The sequence below is a fragment of the Barbus barbus genome (assembly GCF_936440315.1).
Source record: "Barbus barbus genome assembly, chromosome: 14".
Lineage (NCBI taxonomy): Eukaryota > Metazoa > Chordata > Actinopteri > Cypriniformes > Cyprinidae > Barbus > Barbus barbus.
Window position 1 is genome coordinate 7,307,007 of NC_136742.1, and position 24,865 is coordinate 7,331,871.

At 39.0% G+C, this 24,865-nt stretch overlaps 3 protein-coding genes across 3 annotated transcripts in view; 2 read left to right on the forward strand and 1 right to left on the reverse strand.

The window, feature by feature from the left end:
* LOC306880028 (DNA-dependent metalloprotease SPRTN-like) lies at nt 1–6,925 on the reverse strand. Its single transcript, XM_079433296.1, has 5 exons — nt 6,236–6,925; nt 4,767–4,866; nt 3,826–3,954; nt 3,100–3,391; nt 1–2,254 (listed from the first exon to the last, which is right to left on the reverse strand). Exons 1-5 carry the CDS (start codon nt 6,535–6,537, stop codon nt 1,188–1,190), a joined length of 1,890 nt encoding a protein of 629 aa, XP_079289422.1. The 5' UTR covers nt 6,538–6,925; the 3' UTR covers nt 1–1,187.
* A 783-nt stretch (nt 6,926–7,708) lies between these two features.
* On the forward strand, nt 7,709–11,023 carry LOC306880218 (exocyst complex component 8-like). Its single transcript, XM_079433591.1, has one exon. It carries the CDS (start codon nt 7,825–7,827, stop codon nt 9,877–9,879), a length of 2,055 nt encoding a protein of 684 aa, XP_079289717.1. The 5' UTR covers nt 7,709–7,824; the 3' UTR covers nt 9,880–11,023.
* A 1,202-nt stretch (nt 11,024–12,225) lies between these two features.
* Nucleotides 12,226–24,865, forward strand: part of LOC306879942 (E3 ubiquitin-protein ligase TRIM9-like) — a gene marked incomplete at its 3' end in the record, with an annotated part of 39,947 nt that continues 27,307 nt past the window's right edge. The window contains exon 1 of the mRNA XM_079433172.1: nt 12,226–13,038. Within this exon, the coding sequence (XP_079289298.1) occupies nt 12,301–13,038 (738 nt within the window). The 5' untranslated portion in view covers nt 12,226–12,300. The remainder of the gene's footprint in view (nt 13,039–24,865) is intronic.

Consider the following 24,865-nt stretch of genomic DNA (forward strand, 5'->3'; position numbering starts at 1 on the left):
ACTGAAATACATAATTGAACATTTATTTCAACAAAGTTAACTACAAAAGTTTATAGGCAACATGAGTCAAAAATAAATCAGGCACAATTTAGAATTTTAAAACACGATAGAAAAATCCACTTAACAAAAATCAACATACAAACATTTATAACCACTTAATAAACTTCTTCATTTTTATGTTAAAACAGAGAATCGATATAAAACTATTTTAAAACAAAAAGTCTGCCCCTAAATTGGCCAACAATAAATTGTGCAAAGTTTTCACTCCCAACAGAGAATGATGCATTAACAGACAGCACGGTTTGCCTTGAGAACCTGCAGTGCATGTTAAAACCACAAATGACATCAGCATGTCAAACACTAAACAAATCAATGCGTCCTGCCTCTTTTTCCGTGAATCAAAGTTATGTGCACGGGCTATAAGTGAACCACGCCAAAAGTAACATCCACGTGATCTACAAGTAACCCGAGCAGCGTGAACTCGTCATCACGCATTGTTTCCTTCAAAGGTGGGTCGCTGGAACACAACAATACTCGTGACTTAACAATATATCATGACTATTATTAATTACATCAGAAGGTTTTAACCTGCACACCCAAAACTCACTTCTGGGTGGGGTTCATTTTTGATTGTGCCCATTCCTCTATGGCACAAAGTAGATGTAAAATTATTATTATGCAGAAGGTGGCACAAGCTCCGCCCCACTCATGGGCTAACCTGCCAGAGCAGTTATTGATGACATCGAGATGAAAGCGACCTTGCAAAGCCTGATCCGGCAGAAAGCTAAGCATATCTAAATCCCACAGCGGATGCATGCGAAATTCAGTACTGCTGATTCGACATGAACCGCGGACATCAACCCACACACCTCTTTAAACCACTCACTCAATTTCAACTAAGCTGTCAATCACAAACAGCATTCTTCCCATGAGGCAAAAATGAGGTAGAATAAGTCAGTAATTGCACAAAAGCGCAAAAAGAAATATGGCGCGCTTTGTAGACTTAAATGACTTATAAATTTATTTTAAGAACTGTCGCTTATAGCTATTGCATTAGAATTACTATATCTCACTACTATGACATAAAATAATATTTAATCTTTCTATTTGAAGCTATACCTGAGCAATGGAATATCACAGTAAACACCTCTCTTAGCTTTATTAAAGCCCTACTTCCTCTCAGAGATTTATGACAGACAGGAATCCAGATGCTCATTAATTGTGGACTCTGGGACTTTGATGTGGCACACGGGGCAGTGGACGGTGATCAGGATTGGAGGATTGTTTGCTTGCTGATCCCTTACTAGCAGAACGTCTTCCACCTCCTCTCTCTGCTGCACTGTGGACGACTTGGTGTTTGTCTGCTGGAAGTAATCAAAGATATGTTCAGATTTATGGTCGTCCCATGATCTCTTCTTGGCTCCTGAAGGCGTTGTCCCTGATGTCCGGGGGCTGCAGATACTTCTAGGGCTCGGAAAGTTGGATTCAGGCTTTTCGGAGGCTCCAAAGTGCTTGGACCCTGAAGTAACTGAAGTATGTGAACTTTGGGGACCACCAGTGTTTCGGAAACCTGAGCTTTTAGCATCTGATCCTAGTTTTTGGTTACTTCCGAAGAGCTTAGAAAAGCAACCCGGTGTTCCAGTTGCAGAAGCCTTTTGGGGGCTTCCAAAAGTTTTCGACTGTGAATCTTGGAATTTCGAAGTTTGAGCACTGCTGCTGAAATATTTGGAGAGATGCGACTCTGGCTTTGGCACTGTGGCACTGGATGAGTGATGGTTATTGATCAGGCTAGTTTGCCCATCTAAGGCACTAGATGAAGATGGTCCATTACATTTAGCAGGGTTTGCTGTTGAGGCATCTGCAGCAGGCTTGGAGGAACCAGCAGCACTGACTGCTCTCTCTGGAGATTTGAGGACTATGGCCTCGAAGAGATCTCGTACCGACCTCTGCTTGCCTTTTAAATCATTGACTTTGGAAATTCTCACAGGCGAGCCGTTGACGTTGACGAATGCATTAGTGTTACTAACAGACTTTCTGCGGGGAACATTCGATGCACCTGAGCTGACTCTTTTGGATGAGTTTGCCTCGCTGGGCTGCAGTCTTGGAAGGAGCGGTGAGTCAGGAGGCGAGGCGAGAGGTTCGGGTTGTGCTTTAGGAGGACTCTGCTTGTTCGTGGAAGTCTGTGTGTTCCAACCAAGAACAAACCCTCTCCCACTGAATGGAATGATATTTCTGATGTCTTGTGAGCCAGAGCCTGCAACACAATACATATAGTTCAGTCATTTAAAGCTAAAGTTAGATTTTCTAGAAAACCGTACAATGTGGGGCTTTCAAAACATTGCTCTTTGTTTGTTTGAGAAACTCCATATTGCAACACTGGCTCAACCAATGGAATTAGTTTAGGGTGGGATATGTTTGTTTGACCAATGGCAGAGAGGTTTTGTGTTTATGTTCACGTCTTTGTACAATCCATAATTATAACTTGTAAACTCTGAATTTTCAGAGAGCTGCCACTTGTACCAACTGACCTCCGCAACATCATATGGAAAAACTTACAATGGCAGCGGCTCCAAAAGTAAAATGTAGTTAAGCGAAAAACAATGGGACAATACAATACAGTTTAATGTAGCTAGTACAGAAATGCGAAATTAATAGTCTTATGTCCCATTAAACTTTTTTTTAATCAATGCTTGTTGTTGTTGTATTGCAGTTTTGTCTGTGTTTAGAATTAAGATACAATAAAAATAATATGGTAAGAAACACATTAAATTGTGCAAGACTGTGCAAGTTTTGGGGGTGTTGATAGACTCAGTCTACTCTATTTATGTTTTGATCACTGTTCTGAATCCAGTCCAGCTGTAGTCTTCAACAAAAATGCAATTTTCTCAGCTTTTTTTGTTCAAAATGCAGCTCTTTTTGTGGATGCTCTGTTCTTTCTTTTGACATATTGCATGTTTCATGCAAGTTCATGCAACAAAATATTCTGGGGCCCGTGAAATTTTTTTGAAAATTATCAAAAATGCTGGCAGTGGTTGGCAACATTTTTAAAAATGTTTTGTGGGAAAGGAGATAATAATGTAGGAATATCGACTGGATCACCTGTTGTACTGCTTGGAGGCTTTGAATTCTTGGAGGTCTCATCGGAAGGATTCTTGTCTTTCTTTTTATCAACTTTGCCTGTTTTCCCATAATTCTCTGGCTCTTTGATTTTGGTGTATGTTCCACCGCAGGTCCTCTGGTGCTCAGCCCACCAGGGGTCTCTGGCCGAGGGAGGTCTGTTCATCGCACGCTTCACGTATCCAAAGAACGGTCTGTGATTCTGACAGGGTCCGTTACAGCGCCACCAGTGCTGCCTGTACACGTCCACCTCATCGTGAAAGGAGTGATATATCTGTGAAAAGACAATATTAAGTCACAGATATTGGTGTCATTAATGTCTTCGAGGTTAAACTCTAACCACGTTTCCAGGTCCAAAAATCTACTCCGTTTCAACTGAGGAGACTATCTCAACAGCCGTTTATGAGCACTGTTTATTTATAGCACATCTTTAAGCCTAGCTTTTAAAAACTCATAGTCTTCAGGTTTACGGTGTCCCAGTCACCAATATTTTATCGATTAATAAAAGATGTCTCACTGTGGCCAACAGATTTCAGTATGGAAATAAAGGTTAGGATCATGATTTTTTGGTGGTGCTACAACACACTGTTAATATATATTTGCACCATTTGTTGTTTGCTTTTGGGATATGATAGAGCATTTGGACCCTGGAAACAGTGACGTCAAACTGGTTATGGTTTAATACTGAATATCGGAATCGCATCTTACAGTGATGTTGGTGCCACCTGCTTGGTTGATTCTGTTCATGTGTTTGCAGAACTCTGGACCATGGCCATCTCGATCTCTGTTGTTTTGAGTCACAAAGAGAAGAGCGTGGATCATCTCATGAAGAAGAGTCTGTGGAAAGAAACAGTAACATTAAAATCAAGCTGCAGCTGATCCAAGAAATACATTTAAGGCACATAATCTGATAGAAATTGAAAAACACAATAAAAGTAAATGAGAATTTTACTCACATAAAGCAGAAAGATATTACATTTTAATTCTAGATTACAGAACAAACCTTTTTTTGTATTTATATTTTCATATTTGATACATCAGACTTTTATGGTCTACATAATATAATAAGAATATAGTTCTTATACCCTGAGAGAAACAAACTGGGCGAAAATATGCAATTTAGTGCAAAAGTTATTTATATGGCCAAAAAGTAAAATGAAATAATATAATTTATTTTACATAAAATGCATATAGGCCTACTGTAAATATCATTTGTCACTCGGTATCTCCCAATAATATATCTTAGTAAGTTAAATTCTTAGTTTTATAATCAAAGCTCTGTCGCTTTTATTGTGGGGGAAAAACATAATGCAAAGCAATACAAAGATGATAAAAATAATAGTTCCTCATTTAAAAAAAAAAATATCTATGAACATAAGTAAACCTAAGCTGCAGTAAATGTTCATCTTGAAATATTCTAGTATGTTATTCTAACATTTTATATTGTAAAATCAACCTGTAAGACCATTTGTTACATATGGTGGTTACAATATAAGTACTATCATTACAATATTGTTACATTAAAAGTAAACCTAATTTACAGTAAAATGTTCATTTTGAAATATTACAATCAATATAAGTTATTCTAATGTTACACTAAGATTCTATTTTAACATTAAAAGTGAAAAAAAGAGAGAAGTTTAACCAACCTGTACAAGATCTTTGCGGGGTCTGAGCTTCAGGAGTGGTTCACTGAGCCGAATTGAACACAAGCCTCCTCTTCCCTCATAAGAGCAAACACCAGCACATCTGAAGGAGCCAAACATTACAGTGCAAGCATAACTGTTAGGCAAGTTGATATTCTGAACATATATTTTTTTTTCCAAGCACATTTGATCAATTCCAAACAGCATCAGTCTTAATAAATACTATTAATTTTGTATTTAATCATTTATAAGTGATATATAATTGTAAAAAATTCTAAAAATGACCCTCACTTAATAAGAATAACATGCTGAAGTGTTGCGAAATACATGAAGACTGATTTTTTATAGGCTTTACAGCTGGATAAGTTGAGAGTGACCAGCACCACATCCTCTTGTACCACTCTTTCAAGAATTTATCTTCCAGAATCAGGCAGTAAGTTTTGGGAGTTCATTTTTAGTCCAACTCCGCAAGACAGGCTTTTAAGGATAGGAGATGGACTATAAATGAACTCCAAAAACTTACTGTCATATTCTGGAAGTTAACACGCAGTTAACATGTGTCTTTTCTTCTCTACCGGTTTGGGGTTTTTCTGACCCAATGAGCATGTCGCTGTCCAATGGTCATGCCTTAACTTTGCAGATTCAAGTATTGCATCCTTCTCATGGGCATTTAATCATTTTTGACTTTCAGTCTGAGTTAAATCTCTCTTTTTTTGCTCATTTTATCTGTAAAAGAAAACCTACCTAATAATTCTGCACACCTGAATATAAGGAGTTTTTCATTGACAATTATATACCACTTATAAATGATTAAATACAAAATTACATTTAGTTATTTAGCAGACGCTTTTATCCAAAGGGACAGTAGAAGCAATCAAAACCAACAAAAGAGCAACAACATGCTAGTGTTATGACGAGTCTAACGCAGTACATGTAGCATGCTTTTCTCTTTTTTTACTAAAGTAGATAGAATATAGAAAAAAGAAAGCTAGTGTTAGTTTTTCAAGAAAAGCTAGCAGTTAGAGAATAAATATGCAATTTATAGAGAGTCAAGTGTGTTTTTTTTTTTTTTTTTAATAAAATAGAATTGGAATAGAGAGTGCTAGAGTTCAAGGGTCAAATAAAGATGTGTTTTTAGCCGTTTCTTGAAGATGGCTAAGCAGGGAACAGTTAAGGTAAAAGTCTGTGAAAGTGATGTTGTGCCTCTTTGGGATGAACAATAAAGCGATGCTCACTTCACTAGAGGCACATAAATCTGAAGTAGTGAATTTAGGTAAAGCCAGAGCCAGAAGTGGTTTTGTAGCCAAACATTAATGAATGAATTAATAGTAGTTATTAAGATTGATGTGGTTTATAATGTGCTTGGAAAAAATATCAACTTCTGCAAGCACTGTAGGCCAGAAATGAACACAAGTCAAAGTCATCTTTGTCTCTCATACAGTCAGGTTCTGGTGAGCATCAGTGGATCTTACAGGGTCATCCGTGGACTCCACTTGACCTCCACACCGCTGAGTTTCCCCCAGAAGAACCTGTCATTGAACTGCAGGAACATGGCTCTCACGTCCGGGCTGGGGTCCAGCATCTCCCACGACTCATCCACGATGGACAGCGGTCTCTCTGCTCTGGGCTGGGAGTGAGACACCACATCCATCTGAGCAGAGGAGTCCATCTTCCGCTTCTTACTGGTCGGATAATCTTCATCGGTCCATGCAGCGGTCTCCTGATCAAACTGCTCTTGTAAACGGAGAGCGAGTAAGAAGTCTTCATCCTCCATCTTCAGTCTCTTTAGTAACAACAGATCAACTAGATGACACAAACACTCCCAACCACTGTCTCTCGCCTAATAGAAAGGGTTTGCGTAAATTCTGCTCTAATCGCTGGTTTTCATGACTGTGGCGATAAAGTTTAACGTCTCGATTTTTTTGAAAGAAAACTGTCAGGTTGTTTCCACCCGAGACCTTTGAAAACCAAATTGCTGGCCAATCGTGAAGTCGCACGGAATGCTGGGAAATGTATTTGTAAGTCTAATTGTTATAATGTTACGTTATACGCATGAACAGAGCAACATTGGAGACGTACAATATGCAAACAGATTAAAATAACGCAAACAAAAATAACAACCTGACTTGACTTGATATTGGAGACGTAAAATGTTGACCAATAAAAATAGTTGCACGGAGTTGCTAGATCCACACAGACAACAACAAATCGTAGAATTATTTGATATTTAATTATTTATTAATTACTGGAATGAATATTGGATACTTTTGCAAATAGGTACACTTACTATAAGGTGGCACAGTTAATTTGGTATTTCTGTGTTTTATTCATAATGCCATATTTAATAAAATAAAGAAAATTAACTTTTATTCCATTTATAAAATGTGACCCTGGAGCACAAAACCAGTCATAAGTCGCACAGGTATATTTGTAGTAATAGCCAATAAATTTGCATGGGTCAAAATGATCGATTCTTCTTTTCATGCCAAAAATCATTAGGATATTAAGTAAAGATCTTGTTCCACGAATATATTTTGTATATTTCCTACTGTAAATATATCAAAACGTCAGTAATATGCACTGCTAAGGACTTTAAAGGTGATTTTCTCAATATTTAGATTTTTTGCACCCTCAGATTGTTGTATCTCAGCCAAATATTACAAACCATACATTAATGGAAAGCTTATTTATTCAGTTTTAGATGATCTATAAATCTCCATTTAAAAAAATTACCCTTATGACTGGTTTTGTGGTCCATGGTTACAAATGTAAAGCCTTTTATTTATTTACTTATTATGCATATTAACATGGACAGCAACACTAATAAACATGTACCATACACCACATACAAACAGCATCGTCTTACTAGATGTACATGTTATTATTATTAAATTATTCAAACATATTATTTAATGAGTTAATCTTAGTGTTCGCTGGTCACGTGATCCGACGTCACGCGGAGGCGTCGAGCGTTTCCTGTTGAGGAAGCTGCGATGACATCCTGACTTTAACACAGTTCTCCTCTCATTTGTGTTTCATTTTCGCCGTAACATCGACAAAAATGGCAGACACTGGAAATCGTTTGCGTAAATTGCTGGAATCCCCTAATTTTGATCCTCAGTCGTACGTGAAGCAGCTCTCGCAGCAGTCCGACGGGGACCGGGATCTACAGGAACACCGGCACAAAATACAAACACTAGCCGACGAAACCGCGCAAAACCTGAAGAAAAATGTTTATAAGAACTACAGACAGTTTATTGAGACAGCCAAGGAGATTTCTTTCTTGGAAAGTGAGATGTATCAGCTGAGTCACATTCTCACTGAGCAGAAGAGCATAATGGAGAGCATTACACAGTCTCTCCTGTCCACAGATAAAGATGAAGCAGCCAAAGAAATGCTCGCAGCCTTCCCAAAGGAAACCGAGGAGGTTAAACAAAGAACCCTAACCACACTGTTGGAAAAAGTCGAGGGATGCAAGAACATCATGGAAACCCCAGGCAGATATCTGGTCTATAATGGTGATCTTTTGGAGTATGACGCAGAAAACATGTCACAGATCCAAAAGGTTCACGCGTTTCTGATGAACGATTGCCTGCTCATCGCAACCTGGCTGCCGAACAGACGCGGAGCCGTGAAATACCAATACAATGCGTTGTATAATCTAGAAAGTTTTGCGGTTGTGAACGTAAAAGACAACCCTCCAATGAAAGACATGTTCAAAATCCTCATGTTCCCCGAGAGCCGCATCTTCAAGGCCGAGAACAGCAAGATCAAGAAAGAGTGGCTGGAGATTCTGGAGGAAACGAAGAAAAACAAAGTGGCGAAAGACAAAAACATAAAGGAGGAGGAAGTGCCGATGTCGCCAGTGCGACAGGAAGTCTCCACAAACCCATTCGATGAGGATGAGCCTCTGTATTCAGAGGAACTGGTGGATCTCAGTCCTGAATGGATCCAGGAGCTTCCAGAAGACCTTGACGTGTGCATCGCTCAGAGAGACTTTGAGGGTGCTGTTGATCTTCTGGATAAGCTAAACGAATATCTGAAGGAGCAACCGGTGAGCCCACGAGTGAAGGAGCTGAGGGGGAAGGTGGATGAGCGTGTTCGACAGCTGACGGAGGTCCTGGTGTTTGAACTCTCGCCTGATCGCTCGCTCCGTGGAGGACCTAAAGCCACACGGCGAGCCGTCTCTCAGCTCGTCCGCCTGGGACAGTCCACAAAGGCCTGTGAGCTGTTTTTGAAAAACAGAGCGGCGGCCGTCCAAACCGCCATCCGCCAGCTCCGCATCGAGGGCGCCACGCTGCTTTACATCCAAAAGCTCTGTAACATCTTCTTCACAAGCCTGCTTGAAACCGCCAGAGAGTTTGAGATGGATTTCGCAGGCAACACTGGCTGCTACTCCGCCTTTGTGGTCTGGTCTCGTTCGGTGATGAAGATGTTCGTAGATGCCTTCAGCAAGCAGGTGTTTGACAGCAAAGAAAGCTTGTCCACCGCTGCAGAGTGCGTGAAGTTCGCCAGCGAGCACTGCATGCAGCTGAGCGAGATTGGCTTGGATCTGACCTTCATTTTGCAGTCTTTACTCGTGAAAGACATCAGGGCGGCTCTCCAAAGCCAGAAGGACATCATCATAGAAGCAACGAAGCATCGTAACTCTGAGGAGATGTGGCGTAGGATGAACCTGATGACTCCTGAAGCTCTGGCCAAGCTCAAGGACGAAATGCGAAGCTGCGGGATCAGCAGTTTCGACCAGTACACGGGAGAAGACTGCTGGGTCAACCTGAGCTACACCATTGTGGCCTTCACCAAGCAGATGATGGCCTTCCTGGAGGAAGGGCTGAAGCTGTACTTCCCAGAGCTGCACATGGTGTTTCTGGAGAGCCTGCGGGAGATCATACTGGTGGCGGTGCAGCATGTGGACTACAGCCTGCGCTGCGAGCAGGAGGCCGAGAAAAAGGCCTTTATTCTGCAGAACGCATCGTTCCTGCATGAGACGGTGCTTCCTGTTGTGGAGAAGCGGTTTGAGGAGGGCGTTGGGAAACCAGCCAAACAGCTCCAGGATCTGAGGAAGAGCTCTCGGCCTGTCAGGGTCAACCCCGAGAGCACCATGTCCGTCGTCTAATAGAGATGAGTTCGGATGTGAATGAATGAGACTTAACTAATTCACTACATTGCACTCATGTGACACATTTTTGGTGTTGCAATGCACTCCTAACATCTCACACTCTTTAAAGGAATAGTTCACTGAAAATAAAAATTCTGTCCATTTTTTACTCACCTTTATGACAAACCTTTATGTTGTTGTACACTGAAAACATTCTAACTGCAACTAATTGCATCCTTTAAATTTACGACACAGAATAACACAAAATAGGTAATGGTGACTTTATCTCACAATTCTGACTTTTCTTGCAATTTTGGGAAAAAAAGAATGGCAAGATATACACAGAGCTGCGATATATAAATTAATGTAAGTTGTAAAGTGAAAAAATAAATAAAAATAAAAACAGTCCCGTGACTAATTGCAAATTTTTATCTCACAGTTCTGACTTTTTCTCTCAATTGCAGAGTTTAAATCCCACAATTCTGGCTTTTCTTCTCAGAGTTTATTGCTCAAAATTAGAATTTGTCAGAATTGCTTATAAACCTCTGAGTTAATATCTTGAAATTCAGACTTTTTCTCAGAATCGCAAGTTTATATCTTGCAGCTGCGGCTTACAAACTCGCAATTGCAAGTTCATGAACTCTCTCAGAAGTGAGAATTGTGAGGAAAAATATTGCAATTGCCTTTTTGTTTTTGTTTTTTATTCTGTGGCAGAAACAGGCGTCTATATCAAACCAAATGGCAAATGTATAACACTTAAATTTAATAATATTAATTGTGCTTTGTAGAGAGATCAGCTGTTGGTTCTTTAATCATTTATAATGAACTGTATATTATTAAAGTAAATAGAAATTAATATTGCCCTATTAAAACATAGAATTACATTTCATTTGTCATTTCAATCAAACAAAAAGACTTATGTAAAGATGAAAACACTTTTTTTATACTGCTTTCTATTGAGTGCACACATAAACTAGTAAACACGTTTGGTTTACAAAAACAAGGTGCATTATACTCACTTAACATTAATATGCTGTATTCTTTTGATCCTATGCTCCAGATGTCGAAGCTTTTAAATGTAGTGCCCCCTGGTGTACAGGGAATTGTTCAATAAAAATAAGGCCAAAGTCTTGGCAATAACCCAGAGTTATTAAAAATATTCCTCTTTCGTCTGTTTCTTTTTCTCTTTGCTACTGCTGTTTCTGTTCTCTGCCAGACTTCATATCCTTGATCAAATATCCGCAAGGTCTTATTGATACAATACGATACGATACGTGTTGTTGTTTTAACCCTACTGACACGTAATACATAAGACAACTTTGAATTTAAAAATGATAAGATGGGGAAAAGGTTTAAGGTGTTGTCACTGTTCATGAGACTTAAGCATATTAAATGACCTTCTAAATCAATTTGAAACTATTTGAATGCATGCAAGAATATCTAACTTCACTATTTGATTCAGTCTGGTTTGTGCTGACATACACAACGTGGATGCTGTTTATCCAGTATTCTAGGTATGGGTCACCCTCTGGGTTTTGACAGTTCATTTTCTCTTGGCAGACCCTCGGCTAATCTCACGGATCAGTCTCGCGCCTCTGAACAAAACGACAGGCATGTGAGAGAATAAAAGCATGTGCCTTTGTGACCCTGATTGTCAAATAAATATTTTAACCCTGCACTATTAGTATAGATTGGACTGGACATTAATCTAAAATAATCTGTGATTCACGTTTTCTGTCTTATTTCTCTATTTTCACTTATTGAATTTTCCTATACATACTGTGTGTGTGTGTGTGTGTATATTATGTATATACTATAAAAATGACTATTTGTGTGTACATGAAAATCTTCTTTTTTTACTGATTTATTTTTATATGTGTATACAATTTTTACCATTATTATTATTATTTTTTAATATGAATGCAATATTTTGCCCATTACTTGTCAATCAAAGGTGGTGTATGTGTGATGAAGTGCTCATTAATTCTGTGTTGTAATTAGACTGTGTGGGCAGGGTGGACTGTAAGCTTCTCGATGCTTGCTGTGAAAAATTCCTTGCTCTAATTATTCAGGGCCACTCACAGAAATAGGCTTCTGGTCAGCTCTCTCGGATGCCAGCACAATTACAACGCCTGTCCTCCTTTGACGGGGTTGTTTACACACGGGCTTCTTTAAATTGCAAATTAGGCCCACCCCCCTAAACCTATGACCCTTGAATACGGGACGATAATACAAATTCTTCTCGCCGCATTTAATTAGCGGACTTACGGGAGTTGTAGTTTTTAAGTGGTCAGCAGAAGCGGTGGGTATGAGCATAGGGACTACAACGCCCACAACCGTTTTCTCACTGCGCATGCGCGGAGCGGGTAACGGGAGCTGTCCGCGTCTGTAGTGCTGCTCTGATTTCATTGAACGCGTGTGAGTGGGTTTATAGACGCGATGGAAGAAGAACTGAAATGCCCGGTTTGCGGTTCTCTCTTTAAGGAGCCGATTATTTTACCGTGCTCTCATAATGTCTGCCTTGCGTGTGCTCGGAACATCATCGTGCAGACCCCGGAGGGAGAGACCCCTCCGCAGAACCGATGCTCCTCGGACTATGACTATCTGGATATGGACAAGATGAGCATGTACAGCGAGACGGACAGCGGCTACGGCTCATACACGCCGTGCCTCAAGTCTCCCAACGGAGTGCGCGTGTTTCCGCCGGCTCTGGTGGTGCACCGCCACTGCTCCATCACCTGCCCGCTGTGCCACCGCAGCGTGTCCCTGGAGGAGCGCGGGCTCCGCGGCTTCCAGCGCAACCGGCTGCTGGAGGCGATCGTGTCCCGCTACCAGCAGAGCCGCGCCGCCTCCGTCAAATGCCAGCTGTGCGACCGCAACCCGGTGGACGCCACGGTGATGTGCGAGCAGTGTGATGTTTTCTACTGCGCTCCGTGCCAGCAGCGCTGCCACCCCTCCCGCGGACCGCTGGCCAAGCACCGGCTGCTGCCGCCGGCTCCAGCGCAGGCGGGGACCGCCTCCGCGCGCAAACAGGCGACCTGCGTGGATCACGAAGCGGAGATCTACAGCATGTACTGCGCCAGCTGCAAGACCCCCGTGTGCTACCAGTGTCTGGAGGAGGGCAAACACAGCAAACACGACGTGAAGCCCCTGGCTGCCATGTGGAAACAACACAAGGTAATTAACACATTGTGGCACTGTGGCTGGACCATGTACTGTACTGTAATGTAGTGATGGTATCACATGGTACTTTCTGAAATCCATGGTACACCATGGTATGTTACTCCAAGGTGCTTTCAAGAATACCACGGTCCTACCAAAGCACTCTCTTCCAGAAATAAACAAGTAATTGAATAAATAAGTTGGTATGGTATAGCATACCAAAAAACTTTCAAGAAGTATCTTAAAATAAATTGTGACCCTCTCTGTGAAAATCAGGCTAAAGTCTCAAAATCTAATTATGAGATAACAAGCATCAAAGTTTGATTTCAACCATTCATTTCACTATGATTTCAATCTTTGATATAGTCTTGCTTGCTCAGTCACAATTAAAGATATCAAGTTATTTATCTTATGAAGGATGGTTTTATGTAGAAAACAGTAAATGACACAAAAAAATGTTTTCACAGCCAGGGTCAGTTATTTCATATTGAACTGTAAGGATTATATCACTGGCATCATATTTGGACCCCCTGCTGTGGTTCATTACAGATGAAGAGTTTTAGATATAGTTATTTTTTTTGAGAATGTAATCAAAAGACCCAATAGTTCCAAAACATTTATTATTATTGATGCAAATAAAAGAACCATTTTTAGACTTTATATGAAAAGTTCTTAAAAGAATTTGTCCTTAAAAGCCTTTCCCCCTAAGAATATGAAGACATTTTTAATACTGAAGGTTTTTATGAAACTATTGATGCTAAAAGCCTTTATTTTTAAAGATGGTATATAGAATCCTTTTAGTATTCTAAACATGAGATCATAACATTTTATGGATTACATTCTTGTTGAAGTGCTATTTCATGTATGAATGAATGAATGAAACACATATAGTGTATTGTATCACTGAAACAAATTCAAATAACTACATCACAGTCATCAACAACTCATTTAGTTCATTAATTTTTATCCTGAAAAACTCCTTTTTGGGCCAAAAAGGTTATTTTCGGCATACAATTGTGTTGCCATTTAGTAAAAAAACAAAAAAACAAACAAAAACGAACCCTAACATACTTAACCCTAATAAACCCTAATTTCTCAATGTAATTTTCCAATACATTTACAGTGCTTTTTTTAACCTTGACATTCATTAGAATTGTTTTTAAATTTCTCCTTCTGTGTCAGATCTTTTTCCCTTCAGTGAATTTTCAGTGGTGTTTATTGAACCTTGGAATAGCATGCAAATGTATTGAATAAGAAATGTATCATAATTAGATTTTAGTCTTGTTGCTGCAGGAGATGGTTCACCTTTTTGGCTTTGACTTCTCAGTCAAAACAGTTCACACTTAAGCTGTTTTAACACAGACGCTCACACACACTGTCCACTCTGGGATTGTACTTGTCTCTGCCCTTTCAGCTTCGCTCTGTGTGTGTGTGTGCTGTATGTGTGTGAGTAGGTCAGTGTAAGTGCCTTATGCTGTACAGTATGTGTGTGAGCTGCTGTGCAGTGGCAGGGGGTAGTAGGACATTGAGGAAAACTTGTGCGTAGTGGATGGAGAGTCACGGTGTGTGTGTGTGTGTGCTGTTTTATTGTAGGCGGGGAGGAACTGTGTGAGTGTGTATGAGTCAGTCTAAATTCTATCCTCCTTTTTTTCTTCAGCACTTTAATGGATTCAGGTGGAGCCGACAGAACAGATAATTTTACACGTATTGCATGAAGCTGTCAGATTGATTGGTTACATTAGAACACACCTTTAGTCTGAATTTAGCATGAATCTCTTTAATCCTATACACTGGGGTGCTTTTGGGTGTTTATCATTTAAGTGGTTATTGTGACAGTGTGCTAGTCATTTATGAACCGAACATGGGCTGTGAATCATGAAGATGGGACATATATGCTGATTTCAGTGAATAAAGCATTAGCTTGCAGATTTAAGTACTGATGTGTAATGATTCCCATTCATTATGATAGTTCAGAATTGCTGGATTACACATAATAACCTGCTCTGCTGGGAAATACACTGTATACAGAGAGATGTTCAGTATCAAGTAAAGATACAGGCTCATAAAATATTCTCTGTTAAGCCTGAATTAGCCTGACATATCTTCTCAGATCTTTTCCCAGAGAGATTGTCTGGAAGCCTGTGTCATAATTGTGAAATATAAAGTGACATTGTGAGCTATAAAGACACAATTACATGAAATAAAGAACATATAAAGTCACAGTTGTAAAGAAAATAGTCACAATTTGCATTATATAAAATCACATTGTGCGATATGAAGTCACAATTATGCTAAATAAAGTCACATTTGTGAAAGATAAAGTGAAATTGTGAGATATAAATTCACAATTACAAGAAATGAAGTCACAATTGTGAGATATAAAGTTACAACAATACAAACATATATTTGAAGATGTAAAGTCACATTGTGCGATATGAAGTTACAGTTATGCCAAATAAAGTTGCCTTTGTGAAACATAAAATCACATTGTATAATATTAAGACACAGTTATAAAGTCATAATTATGATATATATAGTGACAATAGTCACAATTTGGAGATATAAAGTCACAATTATACTAAATCAAGTAAAATTATAATACTATAATTTTACAATTACAAGAAATAAAGTTGCAATTATGAGAAATTATGCTGTAATTGGAATGTCGCAATCCCATGGGATGGGTTGTAATGTCGTAATTATGAAAAATAAAGTCACGGTTATTTTTTTTGTGAGGCATAAATAGGCCTCAGTGGAAGGAAAAAAAATCCATGTTGTACTAGTGTTCACCTGGCTGTCACCGCTTTAATTTATTTAGAGCTTATTGATTTGATATGGTCTTATTTCCCTGTGCCATGTGTGTAGCCTATTTGAGGATTTTAGAAGATGTTGTGTTGTTGTGGAGCTCTGCTGAGGTCAATACACACACTCCCATAGTGGATTACTATTAGCTGACCCTTGACCTCTGAACTCTGACCCCATCCTTAAACACTACTCATCACCCTGACCCTGACTGCCTACACAGACATCTGTCCTCTAAATAGTGCTGAGAGTCAAGTGTATGTAGAAAGGTCCATGTGGCTGTATATGTGTGCTGCAAGCAGATGGTTAGTTGTCCCACTCTTTACTCCAGCGAGTAGCCTACTGAAAATCCAAGAGACACCTTCAAGTCTTGCCTCAAAAGATGCCATTGCACACAAAAAGAGATTTAGATCAATTATTTTATCACACTGAGAAAAATAATACTTTGGACCCACCTAAAAACTCTGATTTGTTGATGTACAGTTTTCTCAAGTTATATTGAAGGTTTGATTTAAAGCTTACATTTTGATTTAATATTAATCAAAGAAATGTATTTTCCCAAAGACAAAAACATTCATCAAAAGTAAATAGTCTTTATTATAAAGACCATACCATACATTTTCTTTAGACATCAGCCAAAATGTTACTTAAAGTGCCCCTATTATGGGTTATGAAAGGTTCATATTTTGGTTTTGGGAGTCCCCAATAACAGGTTGACATGCGTGCAAGGTCAAAAAACACTTTCATTGTCTTATAATATGCATTTATTTTGATCTTACTTGCTCAACGACTCCCAAACGATTCGTTCAACGGTTTATTTTTCCAAACCCCTCCTTTGCGTGAGGCTAATCTGCAGTGATTGGTCCGATTGGTCTCTTTTTCATTTCATCTCGCCTGTAATGCCTGATAAAGCAGCGTCTGTGAGCTCAGTGCTGCTTTGTGTACAGCGAAAAGACCAACAAGTGGGCGGGCAATATGCTAATGTTTCATGTTGACGTCAACATGAAACGGCTTGGGATTCATTTTAAAAACGAAACGTTTCAATGATTCAGAGTCGACTCTTTCTTTTGAGAGACAATAACTTTATACACGGTGCACTTTCAGATTTAAAGTCGTCATATGATGCGATTTCAAGTTTTCCTTTCTCTTTGGAGTGTTACAAACTGTTCATGCATAGATAAGATCCCTGAAGTCTCAAAACCAAAGATATATTCTTTATAAGACTTGTCCACGGCCCCCTATAACGGCTCATTTAAACACGCCCCCACATGTCTACGTCACAATGTGGGGAGATTTTCATAACATCACCCAAATGTTTACGCAAAGAAAGGGGGCGTGATTTTTATTCTCGCTGTAGTATTGTTGCTGCCGCCGGCACCATGTCCTGGAGACACTGTGAAAGCGAAACTACTTTGTTTGGGCTTCCAAAAGAGGACACAACTAGAAATCAGTGGTTAAGTTGTATTTACAACACTGTTCCAGAACAGTACAACGCAAATATTCTAGTGTGTATTCGCAATTTATGGAGGACTATTTCCTGAACCTGGCAGGAGAGTAGCCTACAATGCTGGCTTTGCACAAAGGCTGTTTCTATAAAGTGGGGCAATTCCAACTTTGCAAGGACAGTCTGACGCTTCTGACTCACAGCCTGTAAGTATGTTTCTGCTACTGACGATTCAAACACAAGTTTTGAGCTGTGCAGAGTGCTTATTGTTTGTTGTTTCTCCGAGCACAAATGCAGACATGGTAATGTTTAAGACAGTCATTATAATTAGTAATTATGTCCCCACCGGATGCAACAAATGCCTCGTTTATAATGGTTTTTATTGTTTTAGTCTCATCGCTCTGGGAAACGGCATCACTATACGGTGAGAGGCGTAACATTTCCATCTGACGCTTGAGGTATTCGGCCAATCACAACGCACTGGATAGCTGGCCAATCAGAGCACGCCTCGCTTCTCAGAACGATGAGCTTTGTTAAAATCTACGCGTTTCAGAAAGGCGGGGCATAGAGGAGCAACAATAATGTAAAGTATGTGGAAAATAATGAACTTTAAACCACATAAACACATTGCATTACATCAAATCCACAAAATCGTCATATGACCCCTTTAAAATTTGCAGGATGTTTTCATTCACTTAGAGCTGTGTTACACACTGCATGAAAGGTAATTTTCAAGAGGGGCACTTTAAAGCTGCAAACTGTAAATTTTTTGGTTAAAAATGATTCAAAATCAATTACACAAGTACATAACCAGCCAGCGTTCAAAACTATCACCGATTCACAATGGTTAGCTTATAGTAATGGAAATTTGAGCATGCCGCAGCGTCATTACGTCACGTCTGTAAACATAAAGAAGTTGTCCCGGCTACTAGGCTATATCACATGTGAGGATCCTTCAGGTGGATTATCGTTTATACCCTTTTCTCACAGCAGCTGGGATAATTAAATGTATTATTTTGATGACGGATTGTAATCCAGAAAGGATTATGTGTTTATGAAACGCATGTGACTGAAATTAAATTATATTCCAGTTTTAAATGTGCATCTTCTACAGATAGCCTGGGATTACACAAGATTTGTATTTTAAAGAGAACCAGATCGAAGAAGGAATAATTAGCTTTTTGGGTTAAAAGAATTTATTAATATGAAATTCGAATGGTATGACAATTAACATTTACATTTAGCTGACGCTTTTATCCAAAGCGACTTACAATTGCTATATATGTCAGAGGTCGCACGCCTCTGGAGCAACTGGGGGGTTAAGTGTCTTGCTCAGGGACACATTGGTGTCTCACAGTGGATTTGAATCCGGGTCTCTCACACCAAAGGCATGTGTCTTATCCACTGCACCATCACCACCCCACCCAATTAAGAGATTAGACTGTATAGAAATTGAAATTTACATGATAATACACACTATATGCACTTCACGTAATGCTGATGTTGTTAACATTAACAATTTGTGAACAAAGTATAACAATAATAATAATTTGCACGGTTTGATGTGATATGAGCTAATTAAGCGATCATTAGATTTAGGGTGCTTTCACACCTGCCTCATTTAGTTCGGTTGAATCGCACTAGAGTTCGTTTTCCCTCTTGGTGCGGTTTGTTTGGGCAGGTGAGAAAGCAGCAATCGCACTCGGGTGTGCACCAAAAGAGGACCAAACAAGCGGGACGCTTTCAAACGAACCCTGGAGGGGCCCTGAGAACACGATCCGACCTCAAACAGACCCAAAAGGAACCAAAACGGCTAAAAGTAGCTACAATGTATAATTTTTTGTCTTTGGTCCAGACCAAATGAACCGAACTACAGATGTGAAAGCACCCGCATATCACCATTGCTTGCGCGATTTATTATAATCATTTTTTCCTCGGTTGGTCAGAACAAACGTGGCAGACCTTGTTACTTACTCGTTCAGATGAAAACATCCAGATTCTTATTTGGGTCATACTCTTATCTGGGTAATACTAAGTCTTTAAATATTTTTAAAATAAAAATATGATTACATTTTCCATTATGTACTAAAACAACAACAACAACAACAAAATAATAAAAAATAATAAAATCCAACAATAATTTCTGCAGTCAAGTAAAAATACTAAATGAAATTGATTCTTAGCAACAAATCAAGTTTGGAGCATTAATTGCTTTTAGACAAAACAGGTTTAAACCAGAAGCCATGCTTAGACAAGTAAAAATATCATAAAAATTAAACTGACAGATGTCATTAAAATAAAATATAAATATGAATAAATATGATTGCAGTGCCTAGACTCGTAATGCAGGAATGCCGTCTCCTTCCACACATAAATACAGTGTGTGGGAATAGCTGTGACCTCCTCCTCCGCACACATTCATGACACGCAACGGTGGTCTTGCCTCGCACACACACACACACACACACACACACACACACACACACTAGCAGATCGAATGTAGGTTAAATGTTTCAGACTGAAATATGCAGTACCACTCCTCCATATGTCGTCACTGGTGAGTGTGTGTGTGTGTGTGTGTGTGTGTGTGTTTAAGGAGTGTTTTTCACGTTTTTTCCTGCTGGCTATCTGTGACCAAGGAAACAGCTCAGTAAACTCTGAAGACTGAAGACTGAAACGATCTTAATACAGACCAGACTTCAGCAAATAAGACAGGAAGACATAGTGTAGCTGGAATGTTTCTTGAAGAAAATGAAGATTAAATAAATAAAACTTATTTCCAAAAATCATCAAATACATAAATAGCAGCTCACATTTTTTTGACTTTGTTGACGTTTGTGCAGCCGGCTGAAGTCAAAGATGGTCAGCCAGCAGGGTTTGATATGCAGCTATTCATAGAGAAGACAGGAAAAGACAGAAAGAGAGAGAAATAAATATAGAGACACCCTCCTACAAACGTGACCCGTCCTGTTCAACGCCTAAGTACAGAATCATACAGCAGGTTTCCATGGTTACACATGAATATTACGTCAATGTTTCATTTTCCCACACAACTGAAAAGAGCCATCAGTGACTGTGGTTTCTTCAGACTTGCTGAACAGACAACCTCTCACCTCCCCACTGTGATTTTAACCAAAAAGAAAAACAAGTGTCCACGTCAAAATCTGTAAACTTAAATGTCAAATATTTCATCTCAAAATCTAAATATATATACTTTTATATTTATTAATGTATAAATTCCCTTTTATATGAAGAATATCTGAAGCTTATTCTTTGGGACCACTGAAATTGTTTACATTGTGACTATATAAAATATTCCCCCAGAATTTTCACCACTGCAATGTTCCAACATATTTAACTTTTTGTAATTTATTCTAAATGGTGGTTGTTAATATTAGACGATTTTCATAATTTAAAAAAATTTTTAAATAAATATGGATTTAAATCAGTTCACCAAACACTAGCAGTCTAAAGTATAAATACTTTAATAAGTTAAATTAAATTATTTTAGCACTATAAGAACAATAATAACAATTACTGTTCTGCTTATTTGTATTGAAAATAATGTCTTAATGCAAAAATTAAAAACATTTTCTTTAAATTTTGGGATGAAATGTTACTGTTCCTGTTATGTTTCACAACCACATTACAGCGAATAATGCCTTAAATTTCAGCCTGTTCCTCAGAAACTGAAAACTATGAACCTTTTTATGGATGTTGACAAATGCGGTCACTATGAGCTACGTAGAAATAAAAACAAACAAAAAACTCGTTTTGTATAGATTGGAACAACATAAGGCTGAGTAAATGGCAGAATTTTAATTTGATGTAGGATTTTGGCTATTACTTTGTGAGGTTTACGAGCAATTCCTGAATTAAATGTTTGTTTAAATAATTACAAACAAACAGCAAGTTAAGTGAAATTTGAAAGATTTTTGTGAAAAATACATGAATTTACAGCTTAGATTTTTTTTTTTACAGGTGCTTACAGCATTGCTTTAAATATTTTGGAGTGATGAGTTTAAACAAACCTCAGGGCTTCCCTTTGTGTTTTCGGGATATAACACCCATTTTCAATTCCCTCTGACTGCAGTTAATCTGAAGTTGTCTTGCAGCATCACAGAATGAATAAAGCAAAAGTGATGAATGCAGCAGTGAATAGCAGGGGAAACGGCTAGGAGAATTGACATATGTGTGTTTAACCTTTAGAGCCAGATCTGCTCCTCAGTTCTTCGCACCATTGCAACGTTCTGTCAAATATTCATTTAAAAATTGATGATGCCAATGACTTTCTCTCTTTCCACTGTGAACATCAAACCACAGAGATGTACAGCTAAATGGAGGCGATAGACAGAGAGAGGGATGTTGTCGTCAGTATAGGGAGATTTGTGTGAGCGGGTCAGATGGGTGATTGCTTCTGCTGACCTCCAGATGTACAGCATTAATCACACAGCTGCCCACAGAGACAGAGACAAAGACTCTGCTCCAAAACCTAATGAGCTGCTTGCAGTGAAAAAAATCTTTTTCTTCATTAGTCATTTTGTCCTGTTTTCCAATAAAATCTAGATCTAAAGATTCTTAAAACAAGATTAATTTATTTGAGAAACAAAATCGGCTAAGATATTAAGATATTGATGAGATACAACCTAAATTCCGGAAATGTTGGGACGTTTTTTTTAAATTTGAATATAAAGAAAACTAAAAGAATTTAAAATCACATGAACCAATTTTTATTCACAATAGAACATAGATAACATAACAAATGTTTAAATTGAGAAATTGTACAATTTTATGCACAAAATGAGCTCATTTCAAATTTGATGCCTGCTACAGGTCTCAAAATAGTTGGGACGTGGGCATGTTTACCATGGTGTAGCATCTCCTCTTCTTTTTCAACAGTTTGAAGACGTCTGGGCATCGAAGTTATGAGCTTCTGGAGTTTTGGTGTTGGAATTTGCCTGATATAGGTTTCCAGCTGCTGAAGAGCTTGTGGTCGTCTTTGACGTATTTTTCGTTTAATGATGGACCAAATGTTCTCTACAGGTGAAAGATCCGGACTGCAGGCCGGCAAATTCAGCTCCCGGACTCTTCTACTATGAAGCCATGCTGTTGTAATAGCTGCAGCATGTGGTTTTGCATTGTCATGCTGAAATACACAAGGCCTTCCCTGAAATAGACGTCGTCTAGAGGGGAGCATATGTTACTTTAAAAACCTTTATATACCTTTCAGCATTCGAAGTGCCTTCCAAAACATGCAAGTTGCCCATACCGTATGCACTTATGCACCCTCATACCATCAGAGATGCTGGCTTTTGAACTGAACGCTGATGACATGCTGGAAGGTCTCCCTCCTCTTTAGCCTGGAGGACACGGCGTCCGTGATTTCCATCAAGAATGTCACATTTGGACTCATCAGACCATATAACACTTTTCCACTTTGAAACAGTCCATTTTAAATGAGCCTTGGCTCACAGGACACGACAGCGCTTCTGGACCATGTTCACATATGGCTTCCTTTTTGCATGATAGAGCTTTAGTTGGCGTCTGCAGATGGCACGGCGGATTGTGGTTACCAACAGTGTTTTCTGGAAGTATTCCTGGGCCCATTTAGTAATGTAAATGAAAGAATCATGCCAATGAGTGATGCAGTTTCATCTTAGGGCCCGAAGACTACGGGCATCCCTTACATCCCTCATCCCTTACACCCAGAGATTTCTACAGTTTCTCTGAATCTTTTGAAGATGTTATGCACTGTAGATGATGAGATTTGCAAAGCCTTTTGCAATTTGACGTTGAGGAATGTTGTTTTTAAAGTTTATAAAGTATTTTTAAAAGTTTTTAAAGTTTATAAAGTATGTTCTGGGGTGGTGATGGCGCAGTGGATAAGACACATGCCTTTGGTGTGAGAGACCCAGGTTCGAATCCACTGTGAGACACCAATGTGTCCCTGAGCAAGACACTTAACCCCTAGTTGCTCCAGAGGCGTGCGACCTCTGACATATATAGCAATTGTAAGTCGCTTTGGATAAAAGCGTCAGCTAAATGAATAAATGTAAATGTAAATGTAAATTTTTATTAGGGATGCACAATATTATCGGACTGATATCGGAATTGGCCTATAATGGCTTTAAATGTAAATATTGTGATCGGCCCGATATGAAAAGTTATGCCGATATGTCTGAATGATGATTAGATTCACTCTTTTGGATCGCTGCATTTAATCTGTGAAAGCAAGTACAGAATGACGCGTTCGGTGCAAGATAGAGTAAACAGTAATAGCACGTGCAGCGGCAGCAGTGACAGCCTCCCCCGTGTCCTAATGCCTGCTCGGTAAGGAGTTTTGATCTGTAGGTGGCGCTGTTGGCCTACTTCTAATTAAAAGGCAGGGTAAGCGATTTCTGGAAGCCAAAGTTGATATTTAAAATCACCAAAACAAACACAACTATAATTTATAGTTATTTTCAATGCTTCAATGTACTGTCAGAAAACCTTCATTATTGTTTATTTAATTCTAACAAACAAGTTCTTGTTAAAAACTAACCAAAATGTAAAAAATATTTTTCTTATAGTTTCTGCACTGGAGAGACTAGGTGTAGCTTCTAAACAAAAGGAAATATATCGGTATCGGTATCAGCCAAAATTAGTTGAAAAATATCGGCATATCGGATATCGACAAAAATCCAATATTGTGCATCCCTACTCTTTCACAGATTGGAGAGCCTCTGCCCATCTTTACTTCTGAGAGACTCTGCCTCTCTACGACATCCCTTTATAGCTAATCATGTTACAGACCTGATGTCAAGTAACTTAAGTAGTTGCTAGATGTTCTCCCAGCTGAATCTTTTCAAAATTCTTGCTTTTTGAGCCTTTTGTTGCCCCTGTGCCAACTTTTTTGAGACCTGTAGCAGGCATCTAATTTCAAATGAGCTCCTTTAGTGGATAAAATGTAAAATTTCTCAGTTTAAACATTTGTTATGTTCTCTATGTTCTATGGGGAATAAAATATTGGCTCATGTGATTTGAAAGTCTTTTAGTTTTCATTTTATTCAAATAAAAAAAAATTGTCCCAACATTTCCAGAATTTGGGTTGTAATATATTGTGATTTATAAAAAAAATGTATTTCCCTCTTAGATATTCTGCATTATGCATTATTGTAACATACTTTATACTCTCAAGTTTTTCTTAACTATTTTATGTTTTTGTGAATTGGTGGTGAATACAATGTCATTGTGCATTTTTATATGATCTGTTTACGCCCCACTGAGGGTTAAGGTACGGTCACATTTACTACTGTTTGTCAAATGTTCATAGGTGAAATCCAGTTATTTCAATGGGAATTTGTGATGGGGGCCTTGGGATAGCCGCGGACGACGGCGTCTTTGACTTCTCCGTGGACGGCGGCTCGGGGCTGAGGACGTTGGTGGAGCTTAGGAGGATTGGGGTGTGTTTGGAGTTGGGCAGGCGGTAGGAGCCGTTGGAGAGGTATGTGGGGGTTCTTGGCGTGGGGTGAGCTGGGGAGACGCGGCACGTTCCAGCTGGAGCGGGATGACGAGGCTTGGGAATTTCCATATTTTCCTCAACCTCGAAATCGGAAT